The sequence below is a fragment of the Panthera tigris genome, chromosome B4 (genome assembly GCF_018350195.1).
Source record: "Panthera tigris isolate Pti1 chromosome B4, P.tigris_Pti1_mat1.1, whole genome shotgun sequence".
Taxonomy (NCBI): domain Eukaryota; kingdom Metazoa; phylum Chordata; class Mammalia; order Carnivora; family Felidae; genus Panthera; species Panthera tigris.
In genome coordinates, this window is record NC_056666.1 from 102,440,373 (window position 1) to 102,462,135 (window position 21,763).

The 21,763-nt window shown below is 37.7% G+C and overlaps 1 protein-coding gene across 1 annotated transcript in view; it reads left to right on the forward strand.

Annotated features, from left to right (window-relative positions):
* OTOGL (otogelin like) overlaps nt 1-21,763 on the forward strand; it is a 161,409-nt gene that overhangs the window by 57,233 nt on the left and 82,413 nt on the right. The window contains exons 17-24 of the mRNA XM_042992814.1: nt 655-778; nt 2,854-3,031; nt 6,540-6,664; nt 10,056-10,265; nt 12,732-12,897; nt 13,727-13,801; nt 16,353-16,405; nt 17,981-18,143. Coding sequence (XP_042848748.1) covers nt 655-778; nt 2,854-3,031; nt 6,540-6,664; nt 10,056-10,265; nt 12,732-12,897; nt 13,727-13,801; nt 16,353-16,405; nt 17,981-18,143 — 1,094 coding nt within the window. The remainder of the gene's footprint in view (nt 1-654; nt 779-2,853; nt 3,032-6,539; nt 6,665-10,055; nt 10,266-12,731; nt 12,898-13,726; nt 13,802-16,352; nt 16,406-17,980; nt 18,144-21,763) is intronic.

Here is a 21,763-nt window from a genome sequence, read left to right on the forward strand (position 1 = left end):
TTTATTTTAGATCTTTTCTTCAAATAAATACATCAGTTATTTGTAAAGACACACAGATTTTCCTCTCTTTAAATCAGGTAGTCAACATTTTGCAGAAATCTTTAATTTTCTAGTTTTATTCCAGTATGAAATGGTTATTTCCAACAACAATTCTGAACTACTTTATTTGCTTTTTCTACAGCTTGATTTTTTTTGGTAGTATATCAGAGTCCAAATAAATTTCCTACATAGAATCCCAATTCTCTTTGTTCTTTTCCTTATTGAATTTTTTATGTTTAGTATTCCACTTAAATGTATTGGAGAGCTATATTAATAATGTGCTATGAAAAACTTAACTATTGGCACTTTGTTGAGAACATTTTTATTTAATGTTCTATGTACAATATAGGTAGGTATATGGTATACTTAATGTACTATATAAATACAAATTTTATTGGTAATGGGGCTATATATTATATGTTAAGTACTTTATTATATTACTTATACTCAAGCCTTCTATATACCAGGAATTCTTATCTATGTGCACTCTCTTTCTCCTTTCTTCTTCCTTCTCTCTCTCTTGCTTTCTCCCATTCCCCTCTCCCATCATCCCTATCTCTTTCTGTGTCCTATTTCTCTCTCATTCCTTTAACCAATCACTTGATTTTTATGCAGAACCTTGGCTTGGTCTGCCTTCAGTCTATAACTCTAATTCTGGAGGATGATTTTAACAAACAAGTGACCCTTAGTAGAGGAGGACAAATCCTTACCAGTCCTAACCAAGGCTTCAATCTGAATGGTAAGAAGCAATGCTAATGATGTACTTGCCTTACATTGACAACAGCAACAACATTAACAACAACAACAACAACAACAACAACAACAACAACACAACCTGAATGAAGTCTTCTCCCATTGGCTGACTAACCTTTGAGGGCCTATGTGTTGCCATGTCCTCAGCTAGAGACCTCAGAGATTACCATGTCTATGGGAGCTAGTGTTCACCTCAAGTGGCCTAAAGTTTGCAAGGGGAGACATATAACAAAACAGCCACTTGCATAAAATATAACAAACTCAAAGATATGCACAGGGACTCTGGGGATCTAAGTCAGTACAGCTCACCCAGCCTTGGGCAGGAATGTGCGGGTACGGTCAGGCAAGTTTTGATATCAGATACATCACCTCTGAAGAGGTGACGTCTCGTTCATCATTCAAAGCTGAGGATTGTCAGGGTGAAGGAGGTGGGAAAAGTGTTCCATGCAAAGCAAGGAGGTATAAACCGTGCAGTATGATTAGGGGAAACTATAGCTAGTTTGGGACTGCTAAAGCCTGAAGAATATCCAGATATGAGACTAGAGAAATAGGTGGGGGTGACACTGGGGAAAACCTTATATGCAGAGTGTTGTTATGGTTTTTCGTGTTCCTGCCTGTGTTCTAGCATAGTTATTATTAACACTCTCTTTCATTCCCAGAGATGTCCCAATTTGTATTACAAATTACATGGTCATGCTATTCATTGTCATGCTAAGGGTGTTGAACTTGATATGAAATTGAATATGAAATTATCATTATTTGACCGTTTTTATGTACAAAGATAAAAATCTCATATGGTTCAACCAAATAAATAAGTTTCAGTGAGAAGAATGATAGTCTTTTTTTCTTTCTTTCTTTCTTTCTTTTTTTTTTGGTAGACTACTATGGCAACTCCGTGGAAGTGGCTTTAAGAGAGGCTGGCAGGAAACATGGAGGACAGTTAGGGTGTTACTGAAGTCAGTCATGCAGGGAATGAGGAGGAACCAGCGTAAGGCAGTGACAGTGGAGATGGAAAGAAGACAGATTGAAAATATTTAGGAAAAAAAAGTGGTCTGAACCTAGTGATGGATTGGATCAGGGCTCGTTGGGGAAGGGCATCAAAGACACGATGTGATCAAAGAATGGTTCTTAGATTTCTGGGCGTGGTGACCAGATTGGTGGCAGAAATTGTGATAGGGATACAGGAGCAACTCTCATGTTGGCAGAAGTCATTAGTTCATACTTGAACACAAGTTTCTTGTCTCTTAAGGTGTCTGGTAAAAATGGTGGCTCTAGAGTGCTGTGCTCTCCTTTTTCCTGATAATCTCAGGGGAATGCAGAAGTTTTAAGGAAAGTGCCACTTCCTTATTGAAACATCACCAGTTTGGGGAAAATTACACACACACACACACACACACACACACACACACACACGGGAGTTAAGAAAAAGAGGTCGGACTTCAAATGCTAAGGACTGTCCACACCTGCCAAGAGATGCTAGCCAACTGAAGTTACATGTGGACATGACAATCTATTAAAAAGATCTGCTGAAGTCTTAGAAAGGAGAGACAGAAGGGAAACAGGAGAAAAGAATGCACAGGGTGGCAAAAATTGGCTCTGGAGCACAGGAGCAGGAACTGGGAGCCTGCCTGCTTCATGTCTCTCTCTCTCTCTCTCTCTCTCTCTCTCTGTCTCTGTCTCTCTCTCTCTCTCTGTGTCTCTCTCTCTTGCGTATTTATTTTGAGAGACAGAGTGAGCGAGCATAAGCAGAGGAGGGGCAGAGAGGGAGAGAGAGGGAGAGAGAGAGAGAGAGGGAGAATCCCAAACAGGCTCCCCACCACCAGCATGGAGCCTGATGCAGGGCTTGAACCCACAAACTGCAAGATCATGACCTGAGCCAAAACCAAGAGCTGAATTCTTAGCCAACTGAGTCACCCAGGTGCCCCGCTTTTAATGTTTCAAGTTTTTATTGAAATTCTAGTACCCAGTCTCTTGAAAGAAGAGTTCTGGCGTTGTACTCTAGCATTTCAGAACACTGTCTATGAGTCTCAAAGCTGATTTACGTATGTTCTTTTCCCGCAGGAATTGTTGAAATTCAAACTCTGTCATCCTTATTTATTCTTCTAAAAACCACTTTTGGTTTAAAGATTCTGTTTGCTATAGATGGGGAAAGAATTTACATTCAACTCACTAGCGCCTGGAAAAGAAGAACATTAGGGCTGTGTGGCACTTTTAATGGGAACATAAGGGATGATTTTCTGTAAGTATGATTTCTGAATAGCTAACATGATTTAATGACTAGTAATTTGGAGGAATCAAATTCTTTCATTAGAAGTGTTTACTTAACTAGTAATAGCTTAGTCATCACTGTTCCAAGAGCTTTATATGATCATCTATTTAAATTTTAAAGCAATCCCCTAATTAGTAGCTCTGTTTTATAGATAAAGAAACTCACTGAGACCCTCAAAGCTCAAAGTCATTTAGCTCAAATACGGTGGGGCTGGGCTGTGAATTTGGCAACTCAGAGCCCGTGGGCTAACCCACAGAATAAGTACCTGTTATTCTCTCCCCTGCCATCTATCAAACTTAACAGTATTTCATTTTTCAATGTGCACTGCTTTTTAAAAATCTTAATATCATTTGGCATTAATGATAGTAAATTTTACCTTTAAAATATTGATATCATTTGGTATGAATGATTCCTCTGAAGTAACATTTTGGCAGCTAAGTTCATTGAATTTTATGATCGTTGGTGTTTCATCAGAAGAAAAGCAGTACAGTACAGTTGTACCCCTTGTACTGATGACGCAGTTTCACTTACTTGTGAAAAGACAGTGTATAATTTAGTGTAAAAGCTTTGGGCACCTGTTCTTGAACTAAGCACTGTGGGACAATTTAAGCAGTATCACATGGTTCGCATCCTCAAAGACCTTGTATTGCCCATCAGGAGGGGATAACAGCCTTTAAGAAATAATGAGGTCAATGCAAGGTATTAATCAACAATATATGTAAAAACACTGAGGTAATTTCAAAACGTTAAATGTTGAGCCGTGTGGTCGTGGACAGGGTAACAAAGGAACGTCTCATGAAGAAGCCATTCCCCGAATACCATAGGTTTTAAAACACTTCTGCATATTTTTCCTATTTGGGTTTTTTTCCACCACCTAATCTTTCTTGTGAATTCTGATTTTATTGTTCAAACCAATTCAGACTCTATTTGCTTCAAAACAGGAGCTCATATACCACCAGACAAAGTTCATTTTGACTCTGTTATCTATGAAACTCTGTCTTTATGTCTGGTTTCCATTTAAAACTGTGAAGGCTTTGAGAATAAGGATGAACCCCTCATTCCTTCTGTTCTTAGGAACCGCATAGAGTCTTTTTTTTAACTTGTTTTATTTTTTAGTTTTTAAAATTTACATCCAAATTAGTTATCATATAGTGCAACAATGATTTCAGGAGTAGATCCCTTAGTGCCCCTTACCCATTTAGCCCATCCCCTCTCCCACAATGCCTCTCATAACCCTCAGTTTGTTCTCCATATTTATGAGTCGCATAGAGTCTTATATGCAGTAGACAGTTGAACTAAATGGCGACAGGGCTTTTAATAGGGCTCCAAGAAAAGAATTTGGAGGGGCAAGGAGAACTGGCATTTACAATTTTAAATTTCAAAAGACAATTTCTTTTACCTTTTCTTCTGTGTGACTAATTTGTGCTTAGGTTATTTAGTTCTTTATGCTTCATTTGTTGGTAGGTCAGAATATCAATATCTTTATCAGATTCATGAAACAGCCTATATTAAGTGGCTTGGCTAAAATGTGCAGAAAAGAAGTTTAAGCCTTCTTTCTCTTTCTTGTTTATCAGAATGGGTTAGCAGTCAGTGTTTAACAGATGGCAGATCTGTCTGCCTCTTTCTCAGGCACCAGTCGCCTCCATGTATAAACATTCAGGCATGATAACAGTGCAGGATAATATTTCAGAGTCATAGATAACTTTTGAACATTGTTTAGCTTTCTAACAAAACAGTTAAAATTCTTTACTTCATAGAGGTTAATGTGAATCTGCAAACATAGTGGAATGGAAAATATTAATTACTTGAAAATCTTATTACAGTAATTTAAGTGTGGTGAGCCCAAACATTGTTTTATAGAATGAAAACGCAATAAATAAATGGGTCTACATTTTAGTTCCTCCTCTTTTTTGTATTTATTAAGTGGATTAAGTGAAATAAGAGAGTCCATCTCTGAGTCCATTCCTCCTGGGAACCCTGGCTACACCCATCACCTTGACCTATTTTATTGTCCTTTGAAGCGTTGAAGAGAGAAGGAGAGGGGAGACAAAGCAAAGAGCTAGTGCTCTTTAATTTCTTTGAGTCTCAGTGTTCTTGTTTGAACAAAATGAGATTTTGGATTAGGTGTTTGTTATAATGCTTTAGAGTTCTAGAATGGTTTACTTTTGAGGAATTGAGAAAGAGAAAGGGTGGGGACAGAGGATGAGCATTGTGGAATGGCTTGTGAAGCTCCTTTTTATTCTCCTCTCTCAGCTTCCGTGGTGAGAAGCTCCATGTAGTTGCTAGTGGCTGAGGTCAGTGGTAACCAAAGTAGCTAATTTAATAGACAGCTGAGATAAAGCCTACTCTACTATTTGGCCATGTTGTTGGGGCTTTCATTAGTCAAGTTTTGCTTGGTCAAAGCTTCCTACAGGAGACCTAACCCAATCTGATCCTTTTTTTTTTTTAATGTTTATTTATTTTTGAGAGAGAGAGAGACAGAGTGTGAGAGGTAGAGAGAGAAGGAGACACAGAATCTGAAGCAGGGTCCAGGCTCTGAGCTGTCAGCACAGAGTCTGACGTGGGGCTCAATCTCACAAACCGTAAGATCATGACCTGAGCTGAAGTGGGATGCTTAACCGACCGAACCACCCAGGTGCCCCTCCAACCTGATTCTTTAGGTCGCTTTGACAATGTCTGGTACAGTGTCCAGTCAGGATTTTCACTTATTAAATAATGGTTGATGAGTTATTAAACCTTGATTAAGCCCCTGCTGGTGGGGGCATTTTAGTGTTTGTCCCTTAAGTGTTATTGTGTTTATAAGCCTGGTGTCAGAAGGGTAGATGTTTTTCTTCCATTTTGGTTTGCTGAGGATACTGAAGTGAGCAACTTTGGATGAAGTAGGGCTTTTATACCATCTTCCCTCAATTTTCTTTTGGTTTGTTTGCCTAACTTCAGGATGGAACCTCAGTATTTCAGTCCTCATAATGGAAATTGAAATACTGAATCAGAAATATAGGATATTTATATTTGGGACATTTGTCTTTACCCTAAAAGAATCATGTGAGCTACCTGCATCTACCTCTCCCCATGCACCCTAAACCACACACACATTAATGATTTGGTTGTGTGAATGATGTTTCATTAAATTGGTGAGAAGTGGGGTTTGAATCTTGGCTCTGACGCTCACCCGCTGAGTGAATGTTAATATTTCTATGAGCTTCTTCTCTCCTTTCTCTTTAAAATGGGAATCATATTTTCTTCACAAGTCTGAGGCAATTATTAAATAAAACCATATATGTTCACAATTTGACCCATTATAAATTCTTAATAACCGGAAGCTAATATCGCACATGTTTTTTAAAAGATAGAACATTTTAAGCTCTAAGTTTTCTTTGTAAGTTAAAAAAAATTGTATCCTCCGTTTTCAATATTTGAAGACTATGATGAAATGAAATGAATGGGAGAGGCTAAGATGCATGTTATCTTTGCTTTTTAGGTCTCCATCAGGCATGATAGAAGGCACCCCTCAACTTCACGCATATGCTTGGAGAGTTTCCTCCACTTGTTTTGCACCTGTTCATGTTCCTATGGTGGACCCCTGTAACATTAATCAACAAAACAGTAAGTCTTTCTTCCTGCATGCAAACCTGGAGGACAGTTCCATGTATTACTGTCATCTTAATTCGATAATTAGATATGCCTCTTTAAGTAATCTAGGTTATTTTTTATAAAGAACTCCAGAAAATGACTATCTTGTTTCCTGGTTTGCATTCATAAATTTACTTATTTTAGGTGTTGACACCTAAATCCCTAAACTCTTCACAAATGTAGGCTAGCATTTTGGAGATGTCAGATTCTTTAAATTCTAAAGGAAAATCTCTGGAAATACTGTAATAATGCGGTTATAGTCTTGTGATATTTGACTTGAGCTCCACAGTGTGACAGCTCATGTGGATTCTTCTATTGCTATCACATTCATTACCGGCTCTTACTCAGACAGCATGCTATGACTTCATAAGCAGGGGCCAGCGATCCAAGGAGGTCTGTGCCATCAAGTGTGCAACAATTTGAGAGGGTCATGCTCCAGAGTTCCAATCTGCAATGACAGTGTAACAAACAATGCCAAGAATTTATCCTGTACTTGTTTTTTTGTTTTGTTTTTTTTTTTACGAAAGCCACAGCAAACCATGTGAAAGTCTATTTCACTGATCAATAAAATGAGATGTATTGTTATATATATATATTTTGCAAAATGACTATGAAAAAATTAATATGTATGCTTAAATAAATATTTTTATAATTTTAATTTGTTCCTTTAATTGTTTTGGCTAATTTATTGTTTCTAGGTAGCTATTTTTTATACATTATTAATGTTGTTTGAGTACCTATACAAACCCAGTACAATTTCTGGAATTTTTGGTGATTGTTTGGGAGGAATCTTTTGATTATTACATGATCCTTAGTATTAACTTATAGTTTTGATGTACTGGAAAGAATATAAGATAATGCTTTCAGTGCTGCTAGCTTTTTGTCTAAGCTGGGTTCTAAACTTGTAAAAGATTGTTAACTTCTGTGGTCATTTTTTCTATCAGTAATAAGAGTATTAGGCTAAAGTCTTGTGGTCTCTATAATTCAATAATTTTTTTAAAAAAGTTTATTCATTTATTTGAGAGAGAAAGAGTGAGGAAGGCAGGGAATGGGCAGAGAGAGAGAGAGAGAGAGAGAGAGGGAGAATCATAAGCAGGCTCCACACTGTCGGTGCAGAGCCCAATGTAGAGCTCAATCTCACAAACGGTGAGATCATGACCTGGGCTGAAATCAAGAGTCTGATGCTTAACTGACTGAGCCACCCAGTTGTCCCTATAATTCAATACTTTTTTTTTTTTAAATTTTTTTTTTAACGTTTATTTATTTTTGAGACAGAGAGAGACAGAGCATGAATAGGGGAGGGGCAGAGAGAGAGGGAGACACAGAATCTGAAACAGGCTCCAGGCTCTGAGCTGTCAGCACAGAGCCCGACGCGGGGCTCAAACTCACGGACCGTGAGATCATGACCTGAGCCGAAGTCGGACGCTTAACCGACCAAGCCACCCAGGCGCCCCTATAATTCAATACTTTTAATCTCACTCCCATTCAATGATACTTTCCCCCCATTCTGTCTTAAAATGTCTACTAATAGATTCCCTTCTCCTTCAATCAGTCTTGCTCAGTTTGTTTCTAACTTTCTCAATTCTCTCTTTGATATTTCAGCAACTTTATTTTTTGTTTTTTAATAACATGTAAAAGCTGGAGTAGAGTCCAAATGGCAAATTCAATTTCCCTCCGGTCTTTTCTTTATGACCTCCCTGTTACATGCCATTTTATTACGTATATATTTTATCACTTTTATCCCCCTATCTCATGTCTTCTATGACATATATTTTAGATATAATCCTCCTTCAACTTTGTCGTGACCTACTTTAAAAAATTCAAATAGGTAAATTTAGAAAAATCCCCAGAGAAAGGAAAATAAATAAAAGCCAATAATTCTGAAGGATATTTTTTCACAAGGATCTTCTTGAATCACCCTTTTACTTAATGTTAGTAGGAATATTTTTTGATCTATAAATCCTTAAGGCACACGGTAAAAGCCCCACTGATGTATTGCTTTGCTTTGGCATTCCTGGGGATTAGAAGAATGCATGCCAACACAAAGCTGTTATAGTCTAAGTTACTTATTTTCGTATACAGTGCAAAAATATAATACTCAGACAATTACCATGTGTTTCCTTACCAAAATAAGTATATTTACAATATGCAACAAAATACATTCAGGTGTTTTTTTTCTTTTAAATTCCAGCTAGTTAACATATAGTGCAATATTAGTTTCAGGTGTAGAATTTAGTCACTTCTGTACAACACCCTTGTTGGGCTCGTCACAAGTGCCCTCCTTAATACTCATCACCTATTTAACCCTTCCCCCCACCCATTTCCCCTCCAGTAACCCTCAGTTTGTTCTCTAGAGTTAAGAGTCTGTTTCTTGGTTTGCCTGTCTTTTTTTTTGGCTCCTGTGTGCATTATCCTGTGTGCAGATGGTATTTGTCTTTCTCTAACTGGCTTATTTTGCTTAGCATAATACTCTCTAGTTCCACCCATGTCATTGCAAATGGCAAGACTTCATTCATTTTTACGGATGATTTTTTTTTTTTTTTTTTTTTTTTGGAGAAAGATGGGATCTAGATTGCTGTGTCAAACTTGGTTACTCCTATGATTCTATTTGGTCATTCTCAAGGGAAAAGTCAAGAGATTTCAAGAAGTGATTACATAGATCTATATTTCATAGCCTTTAGTATGTAGCCCAACCCCTAATTTCTATTCATTATTCATTTATTCATGCATTCATAGATTCATTTATCAAACATTGTTGTCAGACATTGTGCTCTGTTCATTGTGTCTTGTGCAGACATTGTATTCAATGACTATATGGCAACTGACACATTACCATTTACCCCAGAGACTTTGTTGGAATGAGATGATTCCCAATCCTTCCTGGATAATTGTGTATTTCAGGGAGTTGCCATAGCATCTACAATCTGGCACCACTATTATTGTGTGTGGCTGTCTGGAGATAAGCCTTCCAATACTCACCAATTCTTTATAGCAGAATTAGGGTGATTTTCTATGATGATCCTTGGGCAATGGGGTGATTGTGGCCATTTATATTGGCCCTTCTGTAACTCATATTATTCAGGTATAGCACAATATTTTTTTGCTAAAAGATTATTAAATACGGATTCAGTGCTGCCACCAATATTATTATAAGTAAAGATAAACCAACAAAATAGTATAAATGGAAAATATTGGCTCTTGTTGAAAATAATAGGCAATTCAGTACACCTAGGAAAGCAAGATGCTTGGTTAGTTCTGGAATTTGGTACTTAAGGGTAAGATCTAGACTAGTAAATGAGGTGCTGATGTTTTTGTTGTTGTTGTTATGTATGTATGTATGTATGTATGTATTTTTGTCTTTTAGTTGGATACGCAGCGCACTGTGATGTTATCCACCAGGAGCTCTTTGCTCCTTGCCACATCTACATTAGCCCGGGGCTATACTCTCAGCTGTGCCGCCATGATGCATGCAAGTGTGGAAGCGCCTGTCTATGCAATGCTCTTGCCCACTATGCCTACCTCTGTGGCCAGCGTGGTATCAGCATCGATTTCAGAGCTCAGATTTCATTCTGTGGTGAGTATGATAATGGCACAGATAAAGATGATCAGATGACACTTTAGGGATTTTTGTGTTGGTAATTACTATGTTTTTTTCTTTTTAAAAGAAAGGTCAGTGTCGCCTAAGATATTTGGAATATGAGTATAGTGTGCAAACCTGAAAAACAAATGAAATACTTCATTTCTTAAAATTGGATGTATATTGGATAAGACACCAATAATTTTTTTTTTGCTGTTTTTAATATGAGCATTATTAGAGTTGTAACTGCATGGTTTGAGGTATGGAATGGAAATAATGTGAAAAATTTAAAAAAAAATTATCATAGAAATGTCATATCTAAGTATTGGGAAGTATGGAAAAGCATTATGTGATATGGTAACACAGGTGATTTGTAGTTAAATAGGTAAGTTGTACAACAGGTAATTATCTCATGGTTTTGGCGTCTGTTGTCTCATTCATGGTAGATTGTTTCCTTTCTTTTTCTTTTAAATTAATTAATTAATTAATTAATGACAGAGAGAGAGAGACAGACAGACAGACAGAGAATCCCAAGCAGGCTCTGCACTGTCAGTGTGGAGCCTGATGGGGGGCTTGAATTCATGAGCCGTGAGACTGTGACCTGAGCTGACATCAAGATTGACATCAGATGCTGACATCAGATGCTTAATCAACTGAGCCACCCGGGTGCCCCGACTGTTTTCTTTCTTTATGTGTTCTATAATTTTTTTATGAGTTAATCTTTGTTAATCTACCCTGCCCCTTTTAGTATCTTTTGTGACCTGGATTTTAGGACCATCACTTTCTCCACCCCCTCCCCCTAAATGTTTCATAAAACTTTTTCCTATCACTCCAGGGGTATCACTGGCCAGTTTTGATATTAATTTCTCAGCTTGGGTTTTCTAAGACAAAAATAATGTCAGTATAAAAGTAATGTAGATGCCTATGCCACACTGTACAGGTTGTAGATCTGGGATTTGATTTCTCAGAGGATAACTTTATTTCATCATAGGTCCCACAGAATTAGAGAAGCTTTCCTGGTATCTTCCTGTACTATGATCAGATTTCTTCTAGTCTGGGAGTTGGCAAGTGACACCCTTCGGCTTTCTATGTTTTTGTAAATAAAGAGTATTGCCCATAGGTTTACGCATTGTCAATGGCTGCTTTTGAGCTACAAGGGCAGAGTTGAATAGCTGTGACAGAGACAGTATGACCTGCAAAGCTGAGGCCATTTACCATTTGGCCCTTTACAGAAAAAGTTTGCTGATCTCTGCTCTAGTACAGCTCTCAGCTGAGGACCCGAGGGTCCAAATTAAAGTTCTCCCAGTTCCTCCCTTGCTTTGTGAAGGATAAGCTCTCATTTTCTTTTCCACACGAGTTAAATGTAAGGCTCGAGATTACCTGGACCCATTATCCCTCTTTCCTCTAAATTCTGGATTTTATTTCCCTCTTCTCATGTGGTACCTGAGGAGATGAGCCCTCCCCCATTGTTCTCCTCACAAGATCAGTTATACATTTAACATAATTTCAATTATGTTTTATCCAGAATTTTCTAGGTTTTATTTTTAAAGGTGTGTTTTCAGATTATTTTAGTTTGCCTAATTTTGGTTTGGTCTAAAGAGATATTGGAAAGATTTAGAAAAAAAGTATGAACACAATTCAGATAGTGAAAAGTAAAAGCTATGAGTATGGATCATTTAAGTCAAGTTTTGCCTTATTTGTAGGAGACTTACAGTTTACTTAGGTTTAAATAATGTCACCAACAAGATGATGTCAATATAGCAGTGAATACATCTAAAATGTGACATCAGGAAGGTTATTTGGACATGTAAAATACCTTAAATATTAAAAAATATGGTATAGACTATTAAAGACTGTTAGGGAATGTCACATTAAAACCATTTCAAAAGAGGATACGTCTGTTCCACTCCTATTGAGGCAAATACAGTTGATCATTGAACAACGTGGGAGTGAGGGGCACTGATCTCCCACCCACCCACAGTCAAAAACTGCTATAATTTTTGACTCTCCCGAACACTTAGCTACTAATCACTTACTCTTACCCACAAGTCTTACTGATAATATAAACAGTCAATAAACATACATTGTGTGTATGTATTATGTAGTATATTCTTACAATAAAACAAGCTAGAGAAAAGAATGTTAAAATCATAAAGAAAAGAAAATACATTTACTACTATTCTGTATTTGTTGAAAAAAATCCAACTGTAGGTAGACGAACACACATAGTTCAAACCTGTGTTGTTCAAGGGTCAGTTGTAAGCATTTTATTTATTAATTTGCTTATTTATCTATTTACTTATTTGTTTATTGTTTCTGTTCTAAGCCTCTATAATGTTCTAAGCTTATTGATGTAATATATCTTTGTTTTTCATAACTTATGTCTATCATAGACCTAGAGCCCAGCGTAAATGCCTCCGTACCCTGTGACAATTCTTCTCAACTGATGCTCCTTCGTCCTAGGGGTCGTGTGTCAGAAGGGAATGCTGTACCATCACTGCTCTGCCTTCTGCCGCCGCTCCTGCACAACTCTCGCTGCCCCTGAGCAGTGTAACGATGACTGTGCGGAGGGCTGCAACTGTCCTGAAGGCAAATACTACGAAGACACGCTTAGCTTTTGCGTGCCCATGTAAGTCACCGGAATGGGTGGGCAGGATCCAGTGTTTCTCTCTCCTTTTTCCTTACAGGTTAAATGGAGTTTCATGCTTGTTTCATTTCTCTCTCTCTCTTTTTTCAAATTTGATTGACTCAGCACCATTTACTGGAAAATAAATTTTCTCCACTATTGAACAGCTACTTTTTCCCTAAAATAAGTGTGCGTATATGCAAAGATCTGCATGTGAGTTGTTTCATTAATGTTTCTTAATGTCTTTACCTTTCCTTACTTGTTTTTTTAAACCCTGTACATGTTTACTAGCCGCAGGAAGAGCTAAGAAATGTGATGGTTCATCCCAAAGTTTATTTCTACTTGTTTTAACCATATCAAAATTAATAACAAAGTTTGTTTCACAGTCACATGACAGTGCTTTTAGGAGCAAGATTGGACTGTCTATCAGGACTCAGAAATTCCTCCGATCTCATGTGAGATATAGGCTTTTGTCTTATAAGCTGAAATGATGTATCAATTGTTTTTCTCTGAAGTGCATTCAGGGACATTGTTTTTTTTAATTTTTATTTTTATTTTATTTTTTTGCTACGAAAACAACACAGTCTGTACTGTGACTAAGACGTTACAGAATTTGTACTATAGAAAATACAATCTGGAAGTACACAGGACTCCAGATGTAACCAGTTCCTACCATTCATATAACAGAATTGCATGCCAGCTCCTAGAATAATGTCATCTTTAGAGTATGCCTCAGTTACCAACTCAGAGCATAATGTCTGCTTGATTTTAGTGTTTTTTTTTTAAATTTATATCCTATTTTATTAACTTAACCTTTTTTTTATTATTACAGATTTCACTGCCGGTGTCACTATAGGGGCAGCATTTATCAACCTGGGGAGCTCATCCCAACACCATCGGGCTTATGGTAGATTTTAATGATGGGGATGTACTTGACAACATGTACTAATACGATTTTTTAATCAAAACTGTAAATTTAAATGTGACTTCTGTAATTTCAAATATACAGAAAACTTTAATGTGGCCTTTTAAGCCATATATTTTTAAAATTTTTGATGTTTTATTTTTATTTTTGAGAGACAGAGAGAGAGACAGAGAGACAGAGCACAAGTGGGGGAGGGCAGAAAGTGAGGGAGACAGAAGCAGGCTCCAGGCTCTGCGCTGTCTGCACAGAGCCCGATGTGGGGCTCGAACCCATGAACCGTGAGATCATGACCTGAGTCGATGTCAGACACTTAACCGACTGAGCCCCTCAGGAGCCCCTAAGCCATATATCTCTTACATTTCAGCAGGGAATGCCCAAGTTTTATGCTCATAACTGCAGAAAACAGTTACGAATTGAAGCAACATGGAAGCCCTTTAATTAATTTGGTTCTCAGATAGAAGTATGGCAAGTTGCTGAGAGGTTTCAGTTGGCCTGAACCACATCACACACTGGAGTCAGTGAACCCCCTCCCTAGTGACGTTGATCCTAGTGAGATAACACTTATTCATGGCTAACACGCTTTCCTGTTGTAACCTGTTGGTTGAAAATGAGGACACATCCATGCAGCAGTCCACACTTACTTTCATCCAACTCCTAAGCTCCCTCTTTCAGTGGCACCAGAGGAACACCTGACAGAAGATAATAGTAACAGTAACGATAATAATAATGTTACCTGGACATTTCCGTGCACGTTCTGCAGTCCTGGTACCATTCTACACGTTTTATGTCTATTACTAAAACACTCATCACTGTACCCCTAAGAGATTGGCACTGTTGCTTTAGCCCCAGTGTACAGGTGAGGAAAATGAGGCACAGGCAGTTAAACAACTTGGGAACAGAGCCGATTTTCAATTCTGGGGAACCTGGCTCTGCAGTGCTTGCTCCATTGACCACTTTGCTCGGCAGCTTATTTTGTACCTATGGCAGAATGCTGTTTATGGTCAATTTACCTTTGTTGTTGTCTCCATCTCCCTTCCTATCACCCCTCGATCAAGACACAAAGGCAACCTGCTCTTGAATCTTCTTCTCCTAGGTTTTGCTACCGGCCAGTTTCCCAAACTAATTTGGGAGCCATTTTTGACTTTTTCCTCCTGCTCAACATTTCCAGCCAGTAACTGCCAACCACAGTGGACTTTTTACTTTCTGGATATGGGTGAAATTCCTTCCCTCGTTCCCAACCCTACTTGCTAGCAATGTCTCTCACTGTCTCTTTTTTGGACATTTCCACCTGGTTTTCTTGCCTCTAGTCTTGCCCCCTTCCACATTACCTCAGTGTTATATCTGTTTAGAATTTAAAGTAATTGGATTTATTTCAGTAAACTTGGCAAAAGGAACCATCCCACCTCAATAAGGAAAAAAAAATTCCATTAGTGTAGTGACCTCACGTACCATTCCTCTCAAAAAGCCTATGTCCCAGAGAGAGTATGATACGGAAGACCAGGATCTGTGCCCTGAGATCTGTATGTCTCAGTTCCTCTCTGTCATGCACAGTGTGAGTAAATCATAGCTCTGAGTGTCATTTCAGTGTTACATGATGCATAAGCATAGTTTTCATGTGATATGGCCATGTATGTTAGTCTGCTTCTTCATCTGGGCTCAAATATAGAACACATGATCTGGTCCAAAGCTGAAGTAAAAACTGTCTATGTTGGAGTTATTCAGAAATGATGTGTTTGTTTCCTATCTTGATTTCTTCTTTACATTGAGATATAATTAAGTGATACCTTCTTAAGGGATTTTCAAGATTAATCTTGCTTGATTTGCTTTGCCGTATGCCCTGAATTTAGATCCTAATTTGCAAGGAAAATGTGACTCCACTCTATCTTCAACATTGCTGCCAGATGAGTTTTCTAGAATTGGAACCAACCATATTACTTCTCCACTTAAGGTCTCTGGGATAAATAAAGTCTTAGCGTCTTAATGGAGGTGGCCTTTGCCTCTTTGCCACCTACGTCTCCGGTCACTTCTTGCGTTGTACTGTGTTACACAGAACACCGTTCTACCACATGTGGCTTTGTACCACATCTCCTCTGAGTGTCATAGCCTTCCTGCTTTATCCATATCATAACCTCCATCCATTCTTTAAAACTGTCCTGACTTTACCTTCTTTGACTGTCTTGATGTCAGTTGCCAACAGATTTTAAGACATTTTTCTGTGCTTTACTTCTGTATCTTAAACATATTTCCATGTTGCATATGTCACACTGCATAAATTATTTATTTATATGTCTTCCTTTCTTATTAGAACATAAGCACTTGGATAAAGGCTATGACTTTCGGTTTTTGTATCCCCCATGCCCATTGCAGTGCCCCACACATACATGTTTGATAAATATTGAACTGAAATAGCTCTCTTCAGTGTTGGAGCTGAAGTTTGGATCAAGCTAAGCCAAACACTTATTTGATTGTTTTTGAAATACAGAAAAACTGAGTTGTGGCTTCATGAATTAACTATTTGTTTTGCTTCTACTAGCCAGTGTTCAAATGGGACTGTGAAATGTGATGAGCCAGCAACGCCCTCTACTGGTAAGATCTAGTAGATGTTCTCCTTAAAGAGCATGCAGCTCCAACCCTGCTGCCATTTTTCTGGAAATCATAAATCCATCACAGCCTTCCTTGCCAATGTGCATGAATATAGTCTTGGGAATATTCCTCAATATGGTGCTCCAGTGCTTCCTAACTTTTTTCACTTTCATAATTATAATAATTGTAGGACATCCTGGGGTGACCTTGCAAGACTGCTGAGGAGCAGAGCTGATCGCCCTAGGGGATGTTGTTGCCTAGATGCTGCCTATCCCAGAACCACTTCAGGTGCACGGAGGGCTTTAGGCATATGTATCCAGGCACCTGTTGGAACCCACTTGTGGAGCAGTAATTGCCAAACTAGACCAGGACTTCTCAGATTTAATGTGTACACAATCACCTGGGAACCTTGGTAAAACATTAATTCTGATCCAGCAAGTCAGGGATGATGTCTGAGACTCTACATCTCTGCTTATGACCAAGGTGATGTCATTGCCACTGGTTCTTGGACTCTAGGACTAGCAGCCATTAATTAAAAATGTCTTCTAAGATGACATCTACTTCCATCTCTATTTAGAATCCCACTTAACACTTGCTAATCATTCCTGAAAATCCTATCTATTAGGGCACCCTATAGATTATTTATTTTCACCATAATGCCTCAAATTTTTAGTTACTGTTCAGAAATTCTAGGGAAATCATAAACAACACTACTTTCATTGCTTATAACAGATAGTGTCTAGACTGATAAAAAGGAGCTATTGTTTTGTTATTTATTTGCATGGTCTTGTATACGCTATTATAAATTAGCCTTGATTTATAGGCCCTGGATTTGCATAATGATAAGGATTCAAGCTATCTAGAAGCTATCTAGGCTTCTTTACAGGGTATGTTCAAGGACCACACATACTCAGTAACAACTGGGCCGTCCTTTTCTTGTCCCATTTGCTTCAGTGTGGCTGAGAATAAAGAGGGGAAAATCCAGGTGGCCAGACTTCTCACAGAGGAATGCACAAGATTTGATCCTATTGGCCCCAAACAAGGGAGCTTGTTTAATCCCTCTGAGCCCAAAAACTTTCTGGAAGAATATGTAGCCCTTACCCTGTCTATAATTATGTTTACTTCTGCACTTCTACAGTATAGTGAGGATTGATATAAATAATGACTCAGAGGTGGAGCAAGATCTAAAAGTATTATGTGTTCATTGTAAATACACAGCTTTGTAAGAGCTTCAGTATATTATATTACCAGTCCCCCCCAAATTGAAAATGTATGTTTGGATTAATCAAAATACCCTGTTTCTTGACCTCAGAAAATTACATAATTATTGCTTTGGGGAAGGCAGTTAAGATTTTCAAACTCAAAATAGGTTTTAAACATTTAGGAGACAAAAGAGTCTTCCTAGAAAAGGTTTGTAAGCTCCTCAAACATTACAGAGTCAGAGCATCATCTAATAATAACTGGTAAGATATTCTATGGTGAATTCTGCTTTGATGACAAATGCATGTCAATATGGTTATTTGTCTGTGGAGGAAATACAATGCCAAGGGTATTTTATCTGTGCCTTTTTCTCTAAAGTTCATGCCTGTCCCGAGGGAAAAGTGTATTTTGACTGCAGATTTCCTGACCCTGAATTGCCAGCTGGTGGTGTAAATTGTGAGACTACGTGCGCAAACCTGGCCATGAACTTCACTTGCGCCCCATCCTCACCCTGTATAAGTGGCTGTGTTTGTGCTCCAGGGTAAGTCTCTTTTTTAAAAAAAATTAGAGCATTCAGGATTTGACAGAAAATGCAAGAGCTCTTAATAACATTATTTATAAACATAGCTAAAATTGTTGATCTGCCTGGTGGTTAACTTTGAGTTGGTAACTAGGAGACTATTGTAATTATTTTGTCATACTCATGTAATATATCACATATGTTATATTTGAAATACTACATACGACATATAACAAATGATTCAATATGTCACACATATGTTATATATACAATATTATTAAAGTAATACAAAGAATTGAGGAGAGGATTCATATCAGGATGGACTTGGCATTTATCTCCTGGTTTAACTGCAATTTTGGAAAGTGATAGTGACCCAGTGTCCATTCAAAATACTTTAAGTGCATATCTTTTGTATATTCTGTGGTGCTGTTAATGTCGTTGAAGTTAAGTTATAATAGTGATGCTAATGTTTTATTTAATAGATGTTACAGAAACTGGTGTGTTGAGGCTACATAGGGCAGTGGGTAATAGTGGGAACTCTGGCTTCAAACACACCAGAGTTCAAATCCCAGCTCTGCTGACGTTGGCTGAATGATTATTCCGCAAGTTTCTTTTAAGCTGTTAGGTTTGTGAGATATGGTGTGTGTCTACTACTATCTTTGTAATTTCTTTAGTAGCAGTAATACCTTGTACACAGGAAAAGCACATACAGAATCTGGCAGCTATCAGCTTCTTCACAGGCACATATCACATCTGGTCTCACTGGCCCTCCGTCTTCTGGTAGTGAATTGAGGCAGTGCATAGAGAGAGGCCACCTAAGGCAAACAGGTCACCCATTCTTCCTTGGTGAATATATTCACACAGAGGGATTCCTGAGCTCAGTTTGTGTAAACCATGAGCAAAGAAGAAAGAGGTTTTGTGGTCTGTTTCTCAAGAGAGTTGCATTTGTCTAAATGGTCCCCATCTGGAATAGGTAAAAGAGTCAAGTGACTTGGGAATGTACCAGTCTCTTTAGAAAGGAAGGACATAAGAGATTGAAAGAATGACTTCCCATGCATGGGAAAATAAAGGCAGGTAAAAATCAAGTTATAGAGCAGATGAGCGAGGAAGACATTTTAGTAAAAAGGACAAGGGAAATATAATTATTATTACGCTAAAATAATTGAAACCTACAACATTGCTTCATTTATTTGATTTGATTGTGACTCAAGGATGTATGGATGATTAGATAAAGCTGCATCCTAATTTTGTTTCATATGTTTGCAGCTGATGCCATTTTTTATTTATTGTTATCTATTTACTGTTACCTTTGACTTTTAGTTCAACAATGATTTATTTATTTACTTGTCTAACTTCAATACAAAAATTAAAGAAATTTTCTCCCACCTTGTCGTCTTATATTGAAGTAAATATAGTTGGAATTAACTAAGAGGCCTCTGAATGATTTGGAAATAATTTTATTACATAGAACTTTATGTTATAAAGTTATTCATGGTAATACTATTTGGATTGTCTTCCATATGATCTTGGCTGGCTTATTTTAGGGCCATAAACCTGGTGTCACCACTTTTCGTGGAGCTCGTCATCATGACAGCAATTTATCGAGTCTGAAAAATCCTCAGACCTCAGCTTAGAAATCACTGTGGATTAAAGAAATAGGAAGTAATAGAGTGGAAAGAGTCATACAGAAATGGGTTCAAATATTGGCTCTCCTTATTGGCTGAAGTATCTCAGGACAAGTGACTTAACCACCTGGAATCTCAGTTTCCTCTTTTTTAAAACGTACATACAAATATCTATTTCATGGGGGTGGAGTATGTGCAGTGCACCATCATACGGCACTCATGTGTGGCACACTGTGTTGAGCTTCCGTGTCGTAGGGGGGCGCTACTAAAATATATATATACGATAACGACAGAATCTACCTTATGGGATTGTCACTAGGTTTAGGTGAGTCAGTGCTCTATTTAAAGTGGTTAGAACAGTGTCTGGGCCGTAGAAAGCACTCAAAAATATATGTTTGTGCTGTTGATTTTATTATCTTTGCGAGACATTTAATGAAGTACTTGCATTGGAGGATTCATTGCGATGTAATGAAGTAAAGTCAATGTGTTTATAAATTTCTATGTATAGGGAGTGTGGGACGTAAAAGATTGCATTAAACTAAGTCTTAAATGATGACAAGTTTTTCAGGAGGAGCAAGGGAGGAGAAGGGTTTTCCAGGCAGAGGAGACATGGCAATGCCCAAGGAAAGTGGCTAGAAGTTTGGGAGGGTTGAGCTGAGAAAATGCAGACTGTAGGACTCTGTTGTCTGGAGGGAGAAATCTAAATGAGATAACGCAGCATTTATAGAGGTAGGTTCATTTATTCACCTTCACTCAACAACTGAGTGTCTGGTATTATGCTAGACATTGGGACGCAATCATCAAGATACTCATGGTCTTCCCCAGTGGAGCTTGAAGTCTAATGGACAACATGTACATTGAATAAGGAGTTTACAGTGCTGTGCTAGAAGAGATGTGAGAGTGAAAGCAGAGAAGGAAACAAATGGCATCATTTCTATTCGTGAGAAGAGGCAAGAATTCAGGATTCCTGACTTCTGTTAATTTTGATAGCATTGAATTATAACATTTTATTTTATTTTTGAAAAATTAAAATATTAAAATAATTTTATTTTTGAGAGAGAGAGAGACAGAGTGCGAGTAGGAGAGGAGTAGAGAGAGAGGGAGACACAGACTCTGAAGCAGGCTCCAGGCTCTGAGCTGTCAGCATACGGCCCAATGCGGGGCTCAAACTCCTGAGTCATGAGATCATGACCTGAGCTGAAGTCGGACACTTAACCCACTGAGCCACCCCGGCGCCCCTGAATTATAACATTTTGAAGCAAATTCAGAAAAAATCTTCATACAGTTTGTCTATTTTTAGTAGCTATTTGTTTTTATTAGTTTGCCATTATTTTTTTGATAGAGAGAGAGCACGCATGAGGGGTGGGGACAAAGGAAGAGGGAGAGGGAATCTTAAGCAGGCCCCATGCTCAGCTCTCAAGCTCACAACTGTGAGATCATGAGCTGAGCCGAAATCAGGAGTCGGATGAGTCACCCACTTGCCCCTTAAATTATTATATTATAGTTATATTATTATAATTTAAATTTTATTAGTAATATTTTATTATTGTTTATGAAATAAATTCTTGAGAAAAGATTTTAAGAATATTGAAAAATATATGTATATATTTATATTAAGGGTATTGGAATATATATCATATACAATATGTATTTAATCTTCATATCAAAATATTTTGAAAATACAACAAAGTTAATTCTCATTTGAGATTATGAGATTTAATTTTCTATTTCATAGATACTTGAAGATACTTTTTTGTGGGATAATCTTTGAAGAAGGAAATAACACATCAAAGGAAACCAGCAATCAAAGTTTATGTTAATAACCAACAATGTGAAACACTTGATGTAATGCTTTTTATTCAAAGCACATCTTAACTAAATTCTCATGCTTTTAAATTTAAGCACTTCCATAAGGAGCTTTTGATTACTCTCTTTGTCCTGCAACAGAAAATGTTATCTATCTCACAATTTACTATTTTATTGAAAAATCGTTAGACCCCACAGATTGTTTTCTTT